This window comes from Agelaius tricolor, unplaced genomic scaffold (assembly GCF_023055355.1).
Source record: "Agelaius tricolor isolate 1412-34295 unplaced genomic scaffold, bAgeTri1.0.p SCAF_1, whole genome shotgun sequence".
In the NCBI taxonomy this organism is placed as follows: domain Eukaryota; kingdom Metazoa; phylum Chordata; class Aves; order Passeriformes; family Icteridae; genus Agelaius; species Agelaius tricolor.
This window is the reverse complement of record NW_027269261.1, coordinates 112,141,296-112,163,404: the sequence shown is the minus strand read 5'-3', so window position 1 is coordinate 112,163,404 and position 22,109 is coordinate 112,141,296. Positions and strand designations below refer to the sequence as shown.

The 22,109-nt window shown below is 51.0% G+C and overlaps 1 protein-coding gene across 1 annotated transcript; it reads right to left on the bottom strand.

Moving 5' to 3' along the window:
* Nucleotides 1-84: 84 nt before the first annotated feature.
* FAM167A (family with sequence similarity 167 member A) lies at nucleotides 85-21,726 on the bottom strand. Its single transcript, XM_071447670.1, has 3 exons — nucleotides 21,403-21,726; nucleotides 13,650-14,185; nucleotides 85-2,963 (listed from the first exon to the last, which is right to left on the bottom strand). Exons 2-3 carry the CDS (start codon nucleotides 14,025-14,027, stop codon nucleotides 2,700-2,702), a joined length of 642 nt encoding a protein of 213 aa, XP_071303771.1. The 5' UTR covers nucleotides 14,028-14,185; nucleotides 21,403-21,726; the 3' UTR covers nucleotides 85-2,699.
* Nucleotides 21,727-22,109: the final 383 nt, after the last annotated feature.

Sequence of the window (22,109 nt, the reverse complement as noted above, 5' to 3'; positions counted from 1 at the left end):
CCAGGAAAAAGCCTGGCACACCTGTAACCCTGGAACACACCATCTTGGTGCTTCCCCAATGCAGTGAGAGACCAGAGGCAGAAATCAATACAGACAGAGGTTTTATAATTAAAAAATTGTGCATTTTGACAAACAGCTGGCAGTTACACTCATTCCTCTTCCCCCTTAATGCAGAAAATAAATGTCTGGAACCCAGACGTCTGATTTTCTACTGCCACGTGTAATGATCCACTAAGACTGTGCTTGAATTAACCCCTGCTTTTGGCTACCAGACAAGAGCCCAAAGGCAGGCCCACGCTGTACTCCACTCCATTTGAACCTAGAGAGAACCAATCCCCCTTTCCAAGGCATTATTTTAACAGAAAAACCATAATGTCTTTCTTCTGATTGAAAACGCCTCTGAAAATCAACATGTGGGACACAAAACTGATTTATTTTTATGAAAAAAGTAAACAAAGAAGAATTTTAATGAGGTGGGTATTTTTTTTTTTCCAAGATGTCCATGGGGAAGTAAGGCTGTTCCTAGTAAACTGAATGGCACCGTGGCTGGTTGTCTTGTCCAGAGGCCAAGTGACAGTCTGGTCACAACCCAAAATAAACCTTCCTCACCTGGGGAGCACAAGAATCAGCACCTAGGTGTGCTGCTGATGGTATAGATAAAGCTCTGGTGCCTAAAACTCCTTCTTCCTTAGCAGAAAGAAGAGATACTCAGGGAGCTTTGGGGTGGCTGGTTGTCTTGTCCAGAGGCCAAGTGACAGACTGGTCACAACCCAAAATAAACCTTCCTCACCTGGGGAGCACAAGAATCAGCACCCAGGCGTGGTGCTGATAAAGCTCTGGTGCCTAAAATTCCTTCTTCCTTAGCAGAAAGAAAAGATACTCGGGGAGCTTTGGGGTGGATGGGGAGGCACCACCCAGGGGTTGTGGGGATGGAGGACTCAGCTCAGAGCCCACAGTCCCACAGGTCTGTGAACCCCTTAATTCATCCCTCCTGTGCAGACCTGTGGAGGAACACAAATTATCTGTCCTCTCTGCACCAATCTAGAGCTCTTTGTGGAGCTCCAGGTGTGAAAACCTCCTTGCATCCCCCCAGGCACGTCGGATCCTCACTGGATCGTGGTTCCCATCGCGTTTCAGAACAAAGGCGTGAACCCAGCCCGGAGCCTCCCGGCAGAGGCATCCTGTGGGCTCAGATGGACACACAGCAACTGACACACACACACACAGAGCTCACAGACAGCTACAGGCACATCGACACAGCCACAGCTTCCAGAGCAGTGGGGTTGCTCCTCCTGCTCCTCCCCAGGCCTTGGGCACAGCCAGGTCTGCTCAGCCAAGAGCTGCTCCTGCTCGGGCACATGGGGAGGAGCAGAGTTGGGCTGAGATCCTAGAATGGTTTGGGTTGGACAGGACCATAAAGATCATCTCATTCCAACCTTCCTGCCATGGGTATGGGCACCATGAGCAGGATTGTTCCCTCTGACAGGGTCAGGAGTGGGGTGGGCACAGGAGGGAGAACCTGAAGGCATCCATGCTTGATCTGCACTGTCTTGGGTGCCAGGTGTCCCAAAATTGCCATGGCAAGACCTCTGGAGTCCCTTGCTGGGCAGCACCAGAGGTCTCTGCCCCCCGTGCCAGGTACAGGCAGCTGTGTGCACTGAAAGGCAAGAAAACACAGCATCCATCTCACATTCTGCTGGGCAGGGAGGGAACCCCCTGTGTTGCTGAAGGTCCAAAGCTCAAACAGGAATTTCTCCCTTTAATTTTAAGTCCCATTTTGAGTTTGTTACCCAAAAGTCACCTTTCTCCTCTTGAAGTCCCTCTCTCAGATGGATGGGTGCTGCCACAGAGGATCCAGGGTTTGCTGGTGCTGCTGTTGGGGGGCGTCAGCCTGGGGATTTCTCTGACAGGAAACATCTTGGGTACAACATTTCCTTGTTTGCAGGGTGAACCACAGCGTGCCTTGGGGCTGACAACAGGATCCAACAGGATCAATAACGTGTATTGCTCTGGGTATGACTTCCAGGGCACACAGGAGACTTCTGGTCAGCTGGAATCTCTGAATGTGCCCATGGTGAGTCCATCATCTATACCACAGGCAAAATGAAGCTGTAGTGCCCTGGACTCTATGGAGCAATCCAACAAAACATCTTCTCACCACTTCTTGAGGCTGGTACCATTTAACCCACAGTCCTCTGCTTGATGGGAGGGCTCCTTCCCACTGGAAATCAACTTCCCATCTGAAACAGCCCCATGGATCGCACACTTGGAGCAGCAGAGGCTGAGGGCTGGTGCCCAAGGGGACATCCATGGAGGAGAGCAATGTTGCTCCAGCCTGGGAGGAGGGGAAGGGGAAGAGGGATTTTGCTTTGTGGCTGATTTTTGACCCCTCCTTGGATTTTTGAGCACAACCACCCACACCGGGCTGCGTCCTGTGGGAGGAAGAGGAGGAGAAGGGGCTTGGCAAAGGAGCTGAGTGCATGTGTTGGGTCTGGATGCTCTCCAGGCTTCTTCCACGCAGGTCCTGCCTTCCCCACGAGCATCCCCAGGCCGTTCCAGCGCCAATCTCCACTCTGCCACCAAGACCAGCTGCAGCTTCCCAGGGAAGCTCTCTCCTCATTGGCCTCTCCTCACCCAGCCATGAGGCAGAGAGAGCCCTCTCCCCTTTCCCATCCTTCCCTCTCCTTCCCCCTCCCCGTTCAGCACAGCGAGAACCGGCGGGAGTTGATGTTCATCTTGGTGACCCCGATGAGCTTGAGGGGCGTGGAGAGGCTGAAGGAGCTGACGAGGGGGAAGTCGCAGAAGAGGTCGGCGAGCTCGTCCCTCTCCTCCAGCTCGAAGGTGGCATCATTGAGCATGCGCTGGTGCAGGTGGCACGTCTGCTCAATCTTCAGCTTGTTGATGTCGCTGCGCAGCCGCATCAGCTGCCTGGCCAGCTGCTGGTCCTGCAGGCGCATTTCTGCCTGGAAAGGGGAGGGGAGAGGAGTTTTAGTGGAGAATTTGCTGCCTCCCTGCTTGAGGCTTGTGCCAGATTGCAAGGCAATGTTGGAATATTACCAATATAGTTGGATGGGACATGCTAGAACTTGTCTGGCCCTTGGTGCTGAACCAAATAGTGGCACTGTGGTGTTTTCACCCCAGAGACACTTTTGGGTAGCTGGATGTGTGGTGTTTTCACCCCAGAGACACTTTTGTCTAGCTGGATGCTGCAGCTGGGTGCGTGGAGACCAGTCCAGGTTTGCAGGAGCTCTGGTGGTGGCGGGATGGAGCCTCCTCCCTTAAGAGGGGCCACTCCTCAGGTTTACCTCTGACAGAGAAGCTTTAAGGCGATGGTGAAGGAAAGGAGTCAGTTCTGATGGAGGGTTTGGATCCAGAGCTTTATTCTGGCCCACAGGCCTCTGAATCCAGCAACAGCTCCAACAGAACTCCCCAAACTGAATGGTTGCTGTTCCTTTTAACCCCGGAGAGAAGGGGAGGGAAGGGACAGGAAGCCACCAACCAGGTAGAGGAGAGGAGGTCTCAAGGGACAAAGGACACCTGGATGGCCCAATGCCCCCCCAGGGGTAGAGGCATCCTTTGAATCTGCCAATCACTCGACAATGCCCTTCTGGAATTCCAGGATTGACAGACAGTGCTGGGAGGGGTCAGGGAGGGAAAGGAGAGGTGAGTGACACACCTGGGAGGGAATTATCATGGGAGGGACCCGAGGTTCTGAGGTAAACCCTAAAATCACACTGCAACAAGGCAAGATGTGTTCTATTTGCCATCTGTATGGCAGTTGTGTTTTGTTCATTGGGTAGTTTTCCTTATCTCTTCCACAACCACTCCTCTCTCAGGAAGGGACATCTGCTGATAACAGGCTATTGAATGTCACTGCACGATTGATAAGAACTACAGCATCCCATTGGGAGATGCTCTGCCCAGAGGGAGGAGCCAAGCATTCCTACCCAGATATAATCTGGAGATTCTGGAATACCAGCACAGATCCTCCACTGGATTCCCCAGAGGAACAGCAGCTGCCTCTTTCTTCCACTGGATTTTCAGAGGAAGGCTACACCCTGTTCTACAGGATCCCTGTTCCAGCAGAACCACACCTGACGCTCCTGGAGGGCTGCAGCCACATTTCCAATGGGACTGCTACCGACACCCTGACCAACAGGGTGTCAGGTTGTGTTCTGACTCTGGCAGTGTTGTTTTAGTTTACTGCATTATTTATTTTATCCTTTTATTTTCTTCTCTATTAAAGAACTGTTATTCCTGCTCCCATATTTTTTGCCTGAGAGCCACTTAATTTAAAATTTATAGCAAGTCGGAGGTGGGGGGTTCACATTTTCCATTTCAGGGGAGGCTCCTGCCTGCCTTAGCAGGCACCTGTCTTTCCAAACCAAGACAAGTCTGCACAGGATTGTGGAGAATGGAAGGATGTTGAGGTGCTTGAATGTGTCCAGAAAAGGGTGACAAGGTTGGTGAAGGGTCTGGAGCACAAGCCCCTATAAGGAGGAGCTGAGGGGGGCTCAGCCTGGAGAAAAGGAGGCTCAGGGGAGACCTCATCACTCTGCACAGCTCCCTAACAGAAGGTGCAGCCAGGTGGGGGTCAGGTTCTTCTCCCAGGGAACTGGCAACAGGATGAGGGGACACAGCCTTAAGCTGCTCCAGAGGAAGTTTAGGCTGGACAGTAGGAAAAAGTTCTTCACAGAAAGAGTGATTGGGCATGGAATGGGCTGCCCAGGGTGGTGAGAGTCACCATCCTGGAGGTGTTTAAAAAAAATGTGCCATGGTCTGGTTGACAAGGCGGTTTTAGGTGTTAGGCTGGACTCAGTCTCAAAGGTCTTTTCCAACCTAGCTGATTCTGTGAACTCATCTAGAGGTGCTGGATCTGTGAGGGAGACAGGGATCTTCCAAGCCAGCAATGTATCCAAAAAAAATACCAGCTCAGGAGGGGGAATTTTTAACAATTGAGAAATTCTGTGCCTGCTCATGTTTTCAGGAGCACCGGGAAAATGGAATTAAAGCTGTGCCAAGGCTGTTGGCTTGGGTATCTGTCAGGCTTCAGAGCCTCCATCTCAACATTAAACAAAGCCCAAATTAATTTTGCTCATAAGGCAGCAGCCACAGGGAGACAGAGCAATTAGAGGTGGAAAGGACCAATTAAAAGAACACCAAATAACTGATCCCCAAATACTCAGCCTGGGTTTCCAGCCTGAATAAATCAGAGCTGGCCCATGACAGAGTCCACTTCCCCTGTGATTTATTTTATCTCAGTGATTTGAAGTGGCTCTCAGGATGGGATCTCCATAGTTTCCCACAGGACAGAGAACTACAACCTCCAAGCTAATGATCTAAGTGTTTTGGAGGTATTTTTTTCCTCCCCTGGCACCTGGCTTGGGAAGGTGGAAGATTCAGAAGTAATGAAGGAAAAAAGGTCTTTTATTAAAAAAAGAAATTCTAGCTCATAATTAAGAAGACTCATTGCCACAGGATGCTGTAGGTAGTGAAGGAAGGAGTGAACACTTGGTGTGGGAATCAGCCTGGCAAACAGGGGAAGGCAGGGCTGGAAAAGCAAAACAAGACAATTCCCACTTCCCACCCCACTTCCCCCTTCACAGAAAAGCAACAAAACCACAAAAGCTACAAAGAAAAGATGTGAAAGAAGCCAAACAGGCTCACGAGAAGAGGCTGGAACAGGATGATCTCAAAGGTCCCTTCCAATTCAGCCAGTTCTAGGACTCTGTGATTCTACATTTTGGGATAAATTTCCCTTTCCTGGATTTTAGCAGCATGGATGTGATCAGACCATATCAGTTTCACTCCAGGCCTGGAAATGAGCTGCTCAGTTTGTGGGTGCAGATGCATTTCTGAGGAAAGGGAGTGAATTACTCCTGGCCTGGTGGGTTGTGCATGAAGATGCAGAAGGGAAGTGAGGAAGGAAAGTTCCCCTTGAGAGACCTCACAAAGACTCTGATATTCCCACATGAGACCTTTCCATGACCCTTTTCCAAGGGCTGCTGCAAGGATGGTGTGAACCAAAGCAGCCTCAGGGTTGCTTTAGCTTTTGCCATGATCCCTCCTCCTCCAGGCAAGCAGAGAATCCCAGAATGGTTTGGGTTGGAAGAGACCTTAAATCTCATCCAATCCCACCCCCTGCCATGGCCAGGGACACCTTCCACTATCCCAGGCTGCTCCAGACCCCATCCAGCCTGACCTTGGACACTTCCAGGGATGAGAACCTGTGCCAGGGCCTCACCACTCTCACAGGGAAGAATTCTTTTCTAAGTTCTAAATCCCTTCAAACCCAAACCACTCTGTGATTCTCTGATGCTACAGAGGTATCCTGGAGGACCTTGCCTGATGAAATAAGACTCCAGCTTGGCTGTCTGGAGAGGATTAAGTCACCTTTGTACCAATCTCTGAGTGAATCTCTCTCTCTCTCCCAGGAAATCTCTCTCAAATTGTTGTCATTTACCTTTATCAAAAAAACCCCACTATTTCCTCTCAGACCTCATAACCTGTGCCCCCAGCAGAGCAATGCCACTTGGCAGTTTTTATTCTTCTACCTGAGTTACAATAAAAAAAAAACAAACCTATTCTGTTGATATTTTGCCCTATCTCACAACAAATGCTGACATTTTATCAGGAGGTGATCACAGGTGTTACTGAAGTGACCCTGGGTCATTCTTTCTTCTTGGTGTATCAAGTTACCTAAGAGATGCCAACAAAGGCTTCCATTGAATATTTGGAAGAATGTGGGATTAAAAAAGCCTCTGCTGCCAAAAGGCCATTGTGCAGAGAGCTGTGATTTATAGGTGCTTTTTTTTCTCTTGCAAACCAGCTTTACATTTTTTGACTGGCTCTTGTTTTCCCTCTTTTGAGGAATCCATTTGATTTCACACAAGCTGGAAGGCAAAGCCCTCTAGAACATAAAGAGATAAGGAACAAAGCCTGGCAGTGGTTGACTAAAACCATGGGAATGTGGCACTTGGGGACATGGTTTGGTGGCAGCCTTGGCAGTGCTGGGTTAAGAGCTGGACTCAATGATCTTTGAGGGCTTTTCCTTAAGAATTCCATGTTTCTATGCAGGGATGATGTGCACAAGGAGGAGATGGAAGATGGGATGAGGGCTGGCACTGCCTGGGCTCCTTGGAAGGCTGCCTTGTCTTCCCAAGGGCTTGGGAGTTCCTTGCTTGGTGACAGGTCCTGTGGAGGCAGCTGGGCAGAGGGTGGAGCACCAAAGTGGAGCTGCTCTGCAGGGCATGAACTCTCACTCCCCACACTCCTCCCTGGGGCTTGGCTTGAGATACAAACCCCCTTCCTGCACCCATGTCCCATTAAACACTGCTCTGTTCAAACACCCCCCCCCCAGAATATTTAGAGAAATTTCAGCCAGAACCCAGAAATCCTCATTCTCCTTCCCTTTCCCACAGGGTCTGCACAAATACTAAAGCCATTCCCCCCATCCCATGCTGAGGACCAAACAATCACTGGAAAGGATGAGTGATGTGCCTTTAAAAGCAGCAAAGTTGTCAGGCCAGCAGAGCTCCACAAAGCTGCCTGGCAATGAATAATGGGATTACAGGGGCCTAACCACGGGGAGCTGTGGGGTTTTTGGTTTGCAGAGTTCACCCAGGAGGTAACTCCACACTCCAGTTTATCCATGTGAGGCAGCAGCAGGATCCCACACATGGGTGCAGCATCCTGGAGAAACGCATGGGGAGCATCCAGCAGAAGCCAGGCTTTGGATTTCCTTTGATCCTCTCATGGCCAGGGCAGGAAGAGCCTTAGGTGTGTCTTGCTGATGAAAACCAACATTTTAACACATTCTGCCCCTCTCTGCACACCCAGCTGTTTCTCACCAGCATGGGTGGGGAATGTTGTTGGAATGGACAGAATGCCAGGTTGAACTTCCCAGGATGGAAGGGGAACCAAACTCAGGTTCTCCCTGGCAGGGAAGCAATTGCTGGATTTAAATACAAAGCTGGACCACCAGATCTTAGGAGCCTAGGGAGGATTTTCTGCTTGGATTGAGCCTCAGAGTCTCCCAGGGATGTTTAACAGGGGTAAGGGAGAGAAAGCTCTGGATGTATTCTTTCCTGATTTCCAGTCTAGGTGGCTCATCCTAAATAGCTACAAGCAATTGCCTTCAATTTTGCCTTCAGCAGACAGGAAGAGCAGTAATTTTCCCATTTCCAGCAGCCCATCTTTCCTCTGAATTGCTTTTGGGGGATTTTCAGCAGGTAGCACCTCGAGGCATGGAGATGAGGAGCTCTTTGAGATTTCCCTCTCTTCCCAAAAGAGAAGAATCCCATGGATAATCCCAGTCCCAGCCTGGTCCATGAAGCTCAGGGGGATGGTCTGTGGAGAGGCAGCTGCTCCCACAGGGCCAGCCCTTTTTTATTTCAAAAAGATCAAAAGAAACTGAAATGTCAATTGGCACTTTCCTGAGCACAAAGGAAAGCACAAAGAAGCACAGGCCACTTGTCAGATCCTTGCCAAACCCTTCAGACAAGCCCACGTTGTCTGTGTTTTGGTTTGGGGCTTCTTCAGAGTGCTCAGATGCCACCCTGTCATGGCTAATTTTAGGTGCTCACACCCTTATGGTGCAACCCACAGCCCCAGATGAGTTATCCCAGCTCCTTCTGGAGTGCCTGGGAGTTCTCCACCACCACCAGGAGAGCTTTCTTTGCCAGCTGGACCATGTTGTGGGTCCCAAATCTCACTCTTCCTCACCGTTGGCTCCCTCTCTCCCCAAAACAGAGTGGCTGCACCCAAACTGACCCTTGGGGACGGTCCTGTTCATAATAATAAATCCTAAACTCTTCCCTAGTTTCAGCAATTTAACAGTAGAGGTCACGGAGTCACACAATGGTTTGGGTGGGAAAGGACCTTAAAACTCATCCTGTTCCACCCCCTGCCATGGGCAGGGACACCTCCCACTATCCCAGGTTGCACCAAGCCCAGTCCAGACTGGCCTTGGACACTTCCAGGGGTGGGGACACCACAACTTCTCTGGCCACCCTGTGCCAGGCCCTCCCCACCCTCATAATGAGGAAATTTGGTGCTGCATTGTTGTTTAAATTCACTCAAGCACTTGTTCAGCCAATGTGAGTATCCCAAATGGAAATAACAGCACTTAATATTTAATTTTTAAAAATCTGACCAACAGGACACAGATGCTTTATGATTTCCCAGACATCTGTGTTCCTTTTCAGGTCTTTCCTGCATTCTGGCTCACGCCCCTCAGATTTCACTGCCAAACTGGTGAATTTGAGCTAGAAAACTGATTTTTCCTAAAAGGACAAAGTTAGAACTGTTCTGTCTCTGTTCACAGGGTTGTACTTTAGCCATACTTAGGAGGGAGAGGACTTTGAATGCTTAATTTTATAACTTGTAAAACCTGGCAAATTTCAAAAGCAAAGAGCAAAGTGTGACCCCTCCAGCCCTCGAGTCTGTCACCATCCCTGGGCTGGTGATGGTTTTGCTCTCAGCACAGACGAGGAGCTGCCACACTTGACAGTGCAAAGGCAAACACAAGGGCAGAGAAGAGGCAGGAGGAGCTGGAGAGGGAAACGCTCCAGCCCCGGGGCAGCTCAGCACATGCTGAGAGCTGCAATTTGCTCCTACACCTCCACAGAGCCTCTCAGCACAAAAAAACAAGAGCAGTTTGCATGTCTGAATAAATCAGCTTCTCGGGGGCAGGTTCCCAGCAGGGCCCAGCTGAGGCTCTCTGGGTTTGTGTCAGTCCTACAAACCTGGGTCTGGCATGGGTCACCTGAGGTGACAGGCCCAGAAAAGCAGACTTTTGGGTTTGTTCTTGCTGGAATGGCTCTTGAGGTATTAAAAAGTCTTTTTTTCTCAGCTTTGTGCTTGAAGAAGAAGTCAGGATTCTCCGGCTCTGGTTTTTAAGGTTGTTTATTTTCTCTTATCTCATACATTTTCTTTTGGACTTGTGGAGGTCTGTCCAGCAGGTCAGGTTGAGGCACACTGACTGCTCTCAGGGTGGTGTTATCTTTTTATACTAAAAACTACATGTACTTTATTTACAATAATTTTTTTGGTACTTATTACCAAAGTTAGACAGTTTGTCTTTATCTTAAACTAATTTAAAAGTGTTACTATCACAGCAGAAGATGGAGGACAAGAAGAAGAAAGACAGGACATGCTTAGATTCTTTGATTTTGCTTTTTGAACTTCTATTCTAAAATCTTTAAAATTTTACTTTTTCACTTTGTGATAAATTTACTATCATTTTATTCAAATTTTTGTGGCTTGTAACTTTTCCCATAAAGTTGGTAATTGTTTCTATGGGTTAAAATCAAAGGCACAGCTGTCTTTGACTCTGTGCCAAGGTTTCTGAGCCCCCTGCCAGGGTTTCAAGTCTTTTAGGGCACTTAGAGGAATGTCTTGGGTTCTGACAGCAGATGGACAATAAAACCTTGGGTTTTGTCTTTTGCTTCACTTCTCAACATGAGCAGCCTGAACCTGGCTGAAGTCAAAGCAGATCAGACCCAGAAGACACAGAGGAAAATTCCTTGCAGTGTCAGATGATGGCTTTTGTGTGGATGGGGAAGTGATGAGAGATAGGGCAAGAGGAAATGGCCTCAAATTGCACCAAGGGAGGTTTAAATTGGGTATTAGGAAAAAATTTCTTCAGCAAAAGGATTGTCCAGGGCAGTGGAGGAATCCCCATCCCTGGAGGGATTTGAAAGCTGGGTGGATGTGGCTTGGGGACACGGTTTAGTGCTGGCCTTGGCAGTGCTGGGGAGTGGTTGGACTCAATCTTAAAGGGCTTTCACAACCTGAACCCTTCTATGATAACACCAGATTTACTCTCCTGCCTCTGCTGCTTTTGGCTGGGATAGAGTTAAATCCAAAACTGGGTGGTCCTGTACCAGCTGCCTGATGGGAACAGTCATCAGCATGTGCAAACTCCTGAAGCTCCAAGTGCTTGGCAGGAGCTCCCTGGGACAAGCCAGAACCATTCCAGGGTGAAGCTGTTGAAACAACCCAGCCTGAACAGGCTGGGAGCTGTGCTGAGGGCTGGGGCTGATGGAGCTGCACACTCTGCATTTCCCTCCCTAAGGACAGGGCTGCTGCTCTTCCCTGCATGGGAAGAATCTCCACATTCACCAGCTTCTGCCTCTCCATTGGATAGGTGAATCCTACAGAGCCCACGTAACCGCTTTGTGGGATCACAGGATCATGGAATGGTTTGGGTGGGAATAGACCTTAAAGCTCATCTTGTTCCACCCTGTCATGGGCAGGGACATCTTCCACTATCCCAGGCCACTCCAAGCCCTGTCCAGCCTGGCCTTGGACACTTCCAGGGATCCAGGGGCAGCCACAGCTTCTCTGGGTGCCCTCCTCACCCTCACAGGAAGGAATTCCTTCCCAATATCCCATCTAACCCTGACCTCTGGCAGTGGGCAGCCATTGCCCCTTGTCCTGTCCCTCCAGGTCCTTGTCTAAAGTCCCTCTCCATCTTTCTTGTAGGCTCCTTCAGGAACTGGAAGGCCACAATCAGCTCATCCCAAAGCCTTCTCCAGGCTGAGCAAACCCAATTCTCTCATCCTTTCCTCCCAGCAGAGCTGCTCCATCCCTCTGCTCATCCTGGTGCCTCCTCTGGACTCTCTCCTGCAGCTCCAGGTCCTTCCTGTGCTGGGTCAGCTCTGCAGGTGGGGTCTCACCTGAGAGGGGCAGAGAGGCAGAATTCCCCCTCCCCTGCTGCCCACACTGTGGGATCAGCCCAGGATCTGGTTGGTTTCTGGGCTTCACGCTGCTGTGGAGCCTCCCTGATGGCTCTGCTACCACAACATGAGGAAAAAGTCTTGTCTTTGGTGGGATCTTTGGAAGCTTGTTCCTTTATTTGACAAGAAACTGCATTTCACTCTTGAAATGTAATGTGAAATGCACCTTTTGGTTCCAGCACCATGTGATGGGATGGCCTGGCTGTGCTCCCTCTGCCTGCTGGCAGCTCTTGCCCACACTCGTGCCTCCAGCTCAGCTATTTCACCCTGTGGTCAGTCAAAAAAATTGCTCTGTCTTTTGGGGAAATTGGTCTAAATTACCAGTCACATCCAGATGATACCAGACTGGTATAATTAAGTGGCTGGGAAATGGAAAGTGAGGAACAATTAGGGTTTGCTTGGCCTTTTCTCATCTTTAATTCAAACTTTCAGTTTTTGACAGATGGTGGTTTAGATACCACACCCCAGTCTAAGGGGTAGAGTCAGATTCTGAGACAATTTGTACTTCCATCATGGGCAGAGATTGAAAGAAAACCCCAAATCTTTTAAAATCCAGGATTCTGAGAAGGAAAATCTGCTTCTTACTCTCTTCGATCATCTTGAGATTCAGGGTTTCCGTCAAGTGTGAATTTAAGATTAGACCCAGATTCGGGTCACAGATCTGGAGCTGAGGTTCTCCAGAGCACTGAGGGCTTGTAGGGGATCATCTCAAAGCTGTTCCTAATAGTCCTGAATTCCTGAAATCATGATCCTGAGAAACAAACTCACCAAAGTGCAATATCCAGAACCACCTCTGTAAATAAATCCTCAGGGGGCCGGTGGAGTTGGGAGAATGCAGCAACAGAAAGTTGACAAATCAACATTATCTGAAGCAAAAGTCACAGAGAAATCTTTAAAACTGCTATTCATTTTTGTCAGAAGCTTTCCTCAAAGATTTCAGTGCTTCTCAAAAACAAAGTGTCTGCACAGGAACATTTTCACAAGTGCTGGCCACAAGTGATGTCCCGGCCCCTGCTGCGAATATTCCTGCTGGGACTCACAGGCAAAATTCCAACTGGGCAAGAGAAACAAAGCCACGTGTCATGAGTCACTTCCAGTGATTTGGGCCAAATAATAAAGAATTTTCATGCCAGCAAAGAGAAGGGAAGTGTGGTTTTGGTGTCTGGTTGCTTCTACTCTTGTGAAGAGCACCTGAGCTCAGCCTCCAGCTCTGACTTCAGCTGCCCTGACAGGGACATACCCATCCTATCAACCTCCAGAGAATCACAGAACACCCTAAAAGGGAAGGGACCCACAAGGATCATCAAGTCCAACTCCTGGCCCTGCACAAGGCAACCCCAGAATCACTGGATGTGCCTGAGAGTGTTTTCCAAACATTTCTTGAGCTCTGTCAGGATTGGTGCATCCACCTGGGAATTATCCCCAGGCTATGCTGACTCCTGAGCTCAGCTGGGAGCTGGGTCAGGCCCAGGATAAATTTGTGCAAAAAATCAGGATAGCAAAGTGACAGAGAAAAGGTGAATTCCAGCCCTGGCTCTGTGGATTTTCCTAGCACAGGTTCCTAGAAAATATAAAGGATTTTTGTCCTCTCCTTCTCTGTGAAATATCCAGCACATAAAAACCAGAAATAAACAGATGTGTGAGACAGGGCCCGGGGCTGGGATGGGGGGGATGACTGAAATGTGGACTGGGTTTGAATCAAGAAATAACAACAGAGGATGGGCCTGGAAGAGCCAGGTGTGGAAAACAAAATGAGTGATGGAAAATTCAACAAGTGATGGAAAACACAATGACTGATTGTTGCCTTTCCACCTGGGGCTGAAGGCAGGTAGCAACAAGGAGTTTCCCCACTCTTTCATTTTTATGCCTCTTGAAAATTTGTGCTAACAGGGACAGGCAATCACTCACCAGCTCCTTCCTGAGCCACGTCAGAGCTTCGTCGATGCTCTCAAAGCCACCTATCCTCCCCGAGGTGACAGTCCCCTTGTCCTGGCCAGGGCTCCCATTGAGGTGCAGCTGCACCTTCCTCATGGGCACAGTCTCCCCTGGGCTCTTTTTGGCCTTGGTGGCCTCGTCCTCCCTGTCTCCCTCGGCCTGGGGGCTCTTCCAAGCCTGCTCCTCCAGCTTTGCCTTCCATTCCAAGTAGGAAGGGCGCCTGGTCTCCAGTCTCAGCTTCTCTGTCAATGCCTTGAGGGTTCTCAGGTGATCATCTGGAGGAGGAACCCCCCCAGAGCCAGCATCCATGCTGTCCAGAGCTTCTTCTATTTGGACTTGGGGCACAGCCATCCTCTCTGGCAGTCCAAAGGCATAGAGGTGGGCTGGGAAGGACCAGGGATGGAGATGAGAACCCTCAAGGTTTGTCACGAGGTGCTCAGCACAGCTCCCTGGAGGACAACTGAGGTGTGGGCCCCTCCTCAAGCACCAAACCAGCCTTGGATGAACACCTAGAAGAAAAAAAAAATGATTGATTTTGAGAAGGAAAAGGGAGTGAGGAAAGAGAGACAGCTCCTGTGAGGGTTTTGGGAGAGGCTCAGTGCCAAGGTGCTGCAGGGGAGGGTGACCTCACCTCAGTTATCTGAGTGCTCTGGGGCAGGAACAGACAGGCTCTGGCTTTTAGCAAAGCTCTGGTTACCTACACCTCCAATCTTAACTCAAGGGGCTACAGAAGGGTGGCCAAGGAGGCCAGGACACATTCCCAGAGCCCAAAGTCCTCTGGAGACAGCAGTGGCTGCTGCTGGATGTTGGGATGTCCGGTTTTGCTGATTTTCTGCCTGGCAAGCCCACATTTCCCCATCTGGGCAAATCAGGTCCAGATGAAATAGGACAACCTGAAAGAGGGGAAGTTTGGATTAAATATTAGGGAGAAATCCTTCCCTGTGAGGGTGAGGAGGGCCTGGCACAGGTTGCCCAGAGAAGCTGTGGCTGCCCCTGGATCCCTGGCAGTGTCCAAGGTCAGGCTGGATGAGGCTTGGAGCACCCTGGGATCATGGGAGGTGTCCCTGCCCATGGCAGGGGGTGGAATCTTTAAGGTCCCTTCCAACACAAACCATTCTGGAAACCCAAACTTCTCCCAAGAGTTTGAGTCAAAAGGAGAACTGGGAAAAGGGATTTATTCTTCCCCACACCACACTTTAGGATCCAGTTTAAGATCTGGGTTTGCCAAAGCTGCAGCCTGAGGACTCAGTCCCGTCCTGGCCCAGTGGCTCCAGTCAGGAACGTGGTCCCAGGCAGGTGAGGAACTAACCTGGGGTGCTGGCATGGTCTGGGCTCAGACACCCAGGGAGGCTTGGACTTGTGGTTTCCATCACTGGCCACGTCCAGTTTGTCCAGTGGGAATGGTCCCTTGAAAACACCCTTAGGAGCAGCAGCACAGAGAAGCCAGGAGCTTCCTCCCCACTTCTCCTCCTGTCATGGGAGCTGTGCCCAAAGCTGGTCTGACAAACCCTGGGACCTGGAGGGGCAGAGAACTCCTCAAGAGTTAAGCTCAGGCAGCTTCTGTACTCGTTTGCCAGCAGGATCAGATAGGAGACATTCTCAAGGTCGTGTGCTCATCTATAGCTGAGCTAGGAATAGATCCAGAGCTCTCCTCTGAACGTCAGGCACAAAACAAAATACTTCTCTGCCTGCCTGGTGAGGTGCCTGGAAAACCAGGCAGGATGTGTGCAGCTTCCTAGAGATACTCAGCCATTCTTGTCCCTGCCATTCCCCCAGGGGCACGTGCAGCTCTGAAATCCAGACCATAATTACGCCTCTCCAACCTTTTCAGTGAGAAGATTCAATTTGAAATAAACACTGAGTGAGAGCAAGACTTATCCCAACAATTGTGTGTGGGGGCACATGAGCTGAAGGAGGAGTTGAGAGCGTACACACAGACAGTGTGGGGGTGGAGGATTACTCATGTTGTGGTCTCCTTCCTGCTCTTATTTATGTTAATGAGAGTTTTACAGGGAGAGGGAGCACACACAGACACTCTGGCAGGTTGGAGCCAACAGCTCTCGTGCCTGGAGCAGCAACAATTTTCCTTTTTTCTGTTGAAAAAGAGAGGGGAGAGCAGTGAGCTGCCCTGGTGGAAGAGTTCTCTGCAGGGCTCCGGGCATGTCGATGAATTTACCTTTCCTCCTGCTCCAGCCTCCCCAAATCAATAAAGAAAAACAAGTAATGACTCTAAAGACCTCATTTCTGAGCTTTTTTCTCTATCCTATGAGACCTCTGTGCAGATTGCTGAGGGTGGCCCAAACCCAGCAGCCCCAGAGTCTGCTGCAGTTCCACACTGGATTTGCTAATCCCCAGCAAAGATCATATTTTTATCATTTTCTGAATGCCACAGCTCCAAAACAGAGCCCCACACAAACTCTTTTGTCCTGTTTTTCAGCGTGTATGGAATCCTCAGGGTGGCAATGGCCCCTGGTATTTGAGCCCTGGGCACAGCTCAGTTAACATTTAGAGCACTGGACCATGAAAACAGAACAGCAGCTTGGAGCATCCCCTTTGTCACAACCCTGCTGCCATCTCCCCCTCCCTGTCACCACAACTCCCAGCAGTTTTGGAGGGGATTTGGTTTTTCTGCCCTAAAAGCAGCATTGATTCAGCCCATCCTTCACTTTCTCTCTGGTGTAACATGAAAAGTCTCAATCCCTCTGCAGGGACACCCCCTAAATTGGCAGCATTCCCCAGCCTGTCCAAACTCCAAAATGATGGAAGGGAGCCACCTCTAATTTCCTATCAATACCTTGGACTTGGATCAAAGACCTGCTGTGGAGAAAGAGATCTGAAAGTTGTAAGTGTGAGAAAAATGCCCTTGTGCTGTAACACAAACCCTGAGAGTTACCAAATTCCCAGGAACAAACCTGCCTCTGGCTCAAATCCACATCCTCCCAGTCTCCCTGCCCTAGGCTTGGCTCCCCCTAGGCTGGCCTGTGAGAGGGGATTTAAGTGATTAATCCTTGATTTGTCTCATTATCACACCTGCCACAGGGAGTTTGTGCCACTCTTAATTAGGGGTAAAGAGTTCACCCCAAAACAGGGGGAGGATGTGTTCACACCTCACTAAGAACTTCTGCTCAAGGATGAATCCTGAAAGCCCAGAGCACAACAGGCCACTGAGACAATAACAAAAAACCCCTTTAACTTCTTTTTGGTGTTAGATTTCCACTGGAGAAGTCAACTGACCTACCCCAAGGGATCAGCAGAAGAACCAGCCTGGGATGGAGAAATAACAGGAATGTTAAACTGGGACTTCAACAATTAGCCAAGGAGGAGCTGTGGAAAGCAAATTATTCTTCTTCCTTCGCTGTTCCTGGTGGACTGTGGATTCTTGTAACACCATTTCTTATTGCAGAGGAGCAGCAGTGGCTGCAGGAGTCTGTGTTAGAGGAATTCTGCTCCTCTGGAGGCTGGGAGGACAAAAAAGCCTCGATGGGAGACAAAACCTCAGCTGACAGAAGCCCTTTTGCCACACACACACACCACGGGTGACACTTCTGGCATGGAGCAAACAGGGCAGAGGCAATGCTTCAGCCTGTGAATGACCCTCAAACAGCACCTCAGCCCCTCTGTGCCTCAGTTTCCCTCTCACTGGGAAGTCAGCCTGTGCAACTGGCCTTCAGGAAAAATGCTCTGAGGGTTTTCAGAGATGTACAGAATTCGCCTCTGATTTATCCAGGTCTCACCTGGGTGCTCATGCTCTCACTCCAGTGGGTGCGGGGACATCCCCCATGATCCATGGAGTTTGGGATGTGCTTCCCCTGGCCATTTGCTCTGAAGGTTTGCACAGGGATCACCCAGATAAGCCCTGGAGTAAATCTGAGCTGCCAGCATCACCATCCAGCTCTGCAGCTCCCAGCAGCAGAGGAGGACCCTGAGCCTGGAAAGGTGGGGTGGAGGAACACTGAGGTGGGGGACAGTGCCTGGTGTGCAGGGAGAGCTGTGTTTGCCTCCCTCCATGCACAGCAATGACACAGGGATGGGGTGGGGGTGACTGACCCCCCTGGGGGTCTCTGACCCCTCCCTGGGTTTCTGCTGCAGGTTGGGAGAGGGGCAGAGAGGAGGAGATGCCTGTGAGAAGGGGTTGCCATAGCAATGGAGTATGGCTGAGGGAGGATGGATGTTCCAGAGCATCCTCAGGGCAGCAGAGACTCAGAGGCCTCAGGAATGGGGTGAGGGAAGGAGAGACCCATCAGGATCAACACTGCAGCTCCCTGGAGCTGCTGGATCCCTTTCAGGGTGGTTGCACATCACTCATTCCCTTCCCCATGCCAGAATGAGCTCTGTCAGGAGAGGAGCTGCTGTGCTGTGTGGATTTGGTGAGCTGGGGGCTTCCTCACCCTGCCAGAGCCCCCCCATCCTGCTGGCTCTGCACAAGGGCTCTGCAGAGGTGGAGAACAAATCCCTGGGCACCCCGCTGACCCCGAGGAGAGCTGTTTTCCTTGGATTTTATTATTCAGTGTTTACCCACCCAATCCTTTTCTGTAGCAGCTGAAATCCTCTCCTGCAGAAAAGCAGCCTGGTCCCAAAGTGACCTTCATCTTCCCTTCCTTCCAAAGGACAAAACCCCAGCGCCAGGAAGAGCTGTCTGATCCTGAGGAGCCAGGACATGCTCCAGGGCTGGAATTGGTGCTGTCAGGATCAGATGCTCTCTGCCTGCTCAGGATGGCTGGGACAGGATGGAAAGGGCTCTGCCCATGCTGGAGGAGCCATGGCAGAGCCCTCAGTGACACTGAGCACGGTGCCCATGGAGACCTTCTGGCCACGCTCCTGTCTGTGAGCTTGTTTCTTTCTCCATGGAAAAATGACAGCACTGATGGGACCAAAATGGGCATTACAAGCATAATGTGGACATGGAATTCACAGAAAAATGGGGAAAAGGGAAAAAGAGGGGCTTTCCATTCACATATGACCTGGAGCAAGATGAGGGTTTGCTCCAGCACATCCTTCTGCCCAAATGGCCTCCAGAAAGAGCCCTGAACACTGCAAGGGAGGAGGGGAGGGCAGTGGGGGCTGCAGAAAACCCATCAGAGGAGTGGAGGGATGCAGAGATGGCTGCCCCAGCCCTGGCAGTGTTCAAGGCCAGGCTGGACAGGGCTTGGAGCAACCTGGCATAGTGGAAGGTGGATGAGCTTTATGGAAGGGACCTCCCTCCCAGCCCAAACCATTTCGTGATTCTGTGAGATTAGAGGGGACCAGTTTGCACTCCCTGCCCCAAGGCACTTCTCCCTGGCTGATTTCCAGCCTCACAGGCAGAGTCAGAACCTGTTTCAGTAAACACATCTGCACCTTCCTGCCTGACTCCACCTCATCCCTCCTGCGTCCCCCACACAGCTTCTAGCAGGCTCCTGGTGAGGCAGCAGGGCTGAGGCTGCTGCCTGCTTCAGAGGGACCCTTGCAGCTCCATTTTCAGACCGGTTAGGCTCCCCTGGATCAGCAGATTTCCAGGCTTTGTGTGGAAATCCTTGGCATTCCAGCAAACCAGTCTTCCAGTCGGCTGGAAGTGGCTGCAAACTGGGGAGCTGAACGGGGTCAGTGCTTACAACCCACCAGCCCAAACCAGGTGGGATTCCTCTCAGGAGGAGAAGGATTAAGGAGCAGAAGCAAAGGCAAGCTTTCAGGCTCTTGGTGAAGTCACCATGTCCACCTTCAGTGTGTTCTGAGCTCTGTAGAGTCATGGATTATGGGCAAGGGTTTCATCTCCACTCTCTGCCCCAGGCTGCAGGCAGGTTTTGGAGCTAAATTTGGAGGTGGCACAGCCAGACTGTTCCCAGAGGTGCCCCCAAAGGATCTGTGGCTTGGCACAGCTGGTTGTTCCCCCTTTTTCCCCACTGCCACCCCAGGCACGGCCACTTTTCATTACCCTGCCCCTGTGCCCAGGGTTATGAAAGGGGCTGGGATTCCTTGGGAATGAGCCAGGGCAGGCTGAGAAATGCTCTCTTCCCAGGAGACTAGCACGGGGAGCTATTTTTTCCCCAGATGCAGCATGCAAGGGTGTGTTTTCAGAAAGAAAAAAAAAAAAAAAACAACCCAACCTTTTTGTTTTGTTTTGTTGAGCTCCAATCTGCTCAGCACCCAGCTCAGCCCCTGCAGGGACAACACCAGGGTCACTGGAGACCCCCAGGCTCCAAGTTAACACGATCAGGGGAGTGGGGTCAGCCCCTCGGTGACCCCCTAATCCCCTTTACATGCCCCCTGTCCCATCCAATTATCCAAACCATGATCATCCAACCCCTGTCCCCAGACCTGTCTTCTCCCAGTGCTGAGCTGCTCTGTAGCATTTAATACCATTCAAGATCAGCTGGTTGCAAACAGACCCTCCTCTCCCTCCCCCCAGAAGGGCTATGCTGCTCTGAGGCTGATTATTTTTATTTTTTTTTTTTCTCTTTTCCCCTGCAGTGTCTCTGCTACATTTGCAAACACCTAATGGCTGCGGGGCTGTTGCAAGCCCAGAGCCCGGCAGAAGCCGGATTCCTCCCGTTCTGGTGGATTTTTGTGGTGTACAAACCCCCCCTCCATGAAGGATGGGGGGTGGAATTTAATGGGCATTCGAAAGCAGAGAAGAGCTGGGATGCAGAAACCCAGCAGCATCTCCCGAGTGCTGAAATGATGGCTGGCACAGTGCAAACTCGCGGCAGCCAAAACAAGCTCGTTCCCGCTGGAAAGTGGGGAATTCCTGGGATACAGGGGACGAGCAGACAAAGCCAGAGGAATCAGCTCCTCGCTGGAAGCCAGGAACTTGCTTTCCATCCATTCCCACCTCCCCTCCCGCCTCTGCTGAGATCTCCCATGTAGGAAAGCTCCGGATTGTGGAATAACAGGGGGAGCATCGCAGGGAAGCAGGGAGGGATGTCCTTAAAGAGGTGCCTGTGGTGGGAGAGGTGCCAGCCCTGTGGCTGTGGGATGGGGATGCTGCACACCCCGGGGTGTTCGGGCACAAACACTCGTGCTGCAAGCTGGCGCTATTATTTTAACAATTAGCCCCAGGCTGTTATGAAGGGCTCTGAAGAAGTTCTGTCTGTTATTTTGTTGGGTTTTTTTCCCCCTTCTCGGTGTAAACGTGAGCTGCGAGGGCCAGACCCGAGCAGGTGGAAACCTGCTCTGCTCAGCACAGAGGTATTTTTGGTTTTTTTTGATTCAAAAACCAGAGGTAGCAGGTTTTTGTTGGGTTTTTTTTTTTTATTTATTCAAAAAACCAGAGGTAGCTACGCCCTGCGAGGCTCATCCCACCATGTCTGCACTGCACAACCCCACCAACCTTTCCAGGTTCGGGAAGGTTTGCAGGGCTCCCGAACATCTCAGGCTGGGGGCAGAGGGAGCAACAGGTGATGGTCCCGAAACCCGGGCAGCCTCTCCCCTGTCACACCTCACCCAGCGAGGAAAAATCCTCCTGGAGAGGGTGAGGAGCCCCACGCTGCTCCCAGCTGAGAGAAAAGCCACAAACAGCACGGGGAAAGGAGGATTCAGACATTCCCAGTCAATGGGGAGCCATCTCCAGGGAATGTCGGCGGGGCAGGGGGGGACGCTTTGCAAACCCCACAGCAGAACCGGCTGGCCAGACCCCGCTGCGGTCCCCATCGCCCCTCTCTGCTGCTCCTGGGGTCCCCCACAGCCCCCGTGCTGGGTGTCCCCAGGGTGGCTCTGTCCCCCCCAAGCCACCACCAGCACCAAAACTTACCGGGGCTGGAGTCAGGCTGGGGATTATTGCACGGACATCTCGGCTCCCTCCTTGCACCTCGGGTCCCCAACTTGGTGTTTGCAGAGCGGTGTCACCAGTGCCTCCTCCTGGAGTCTGTCTCATCCTCCTCCTCCTCTGTGTCTCGCTCCAGCAATCTGTGCGTGTGGTGGTTGGTTTGTTGTTTTTTGCCTTTTTTTTTTTTTCATTTAGGGGACTCTTTTTTTTTTTTTTTTTTCCTTTTTTTTTTCTTTCCCCAGCGGTTGCGTCAGGGCTGTTGCCTGGAGACAGGCGAGCTATTCCAGTTTGAGCTTTTCAGCGCCGATTTCCTCTCTCTCTCTCTCTTTCATTCATACCACCGAGCCCTGAACCTACCTCCCACCAAGCAATAACCCTGGAGAGACCTGGAAGGGAGGAGGAGCTGCACAGCCCGGGTCCTAAACATCCTCCGGCACCCAGGAGAGGGAGGAACATCCGCGATGCTTTCGGCGTGGAGAGCAGGGATGCAGCGGTCCAGAGGAGGGCAGGTACCCTCGAGTCTTGCAGGAGATGCCCGAAGGAATCTGTGGCTCTTCCCGACACCAACCTGCTGCTGTCCCCATGCTGATGGTGTTTCTTAGCACGGATATCAGCCCCACCACAAAGAGTTTGGGGTCTTCTGGCATTCGGGAGAGCTTTGGGATGACGTTTTCCAGGTTCCAACAGGGATT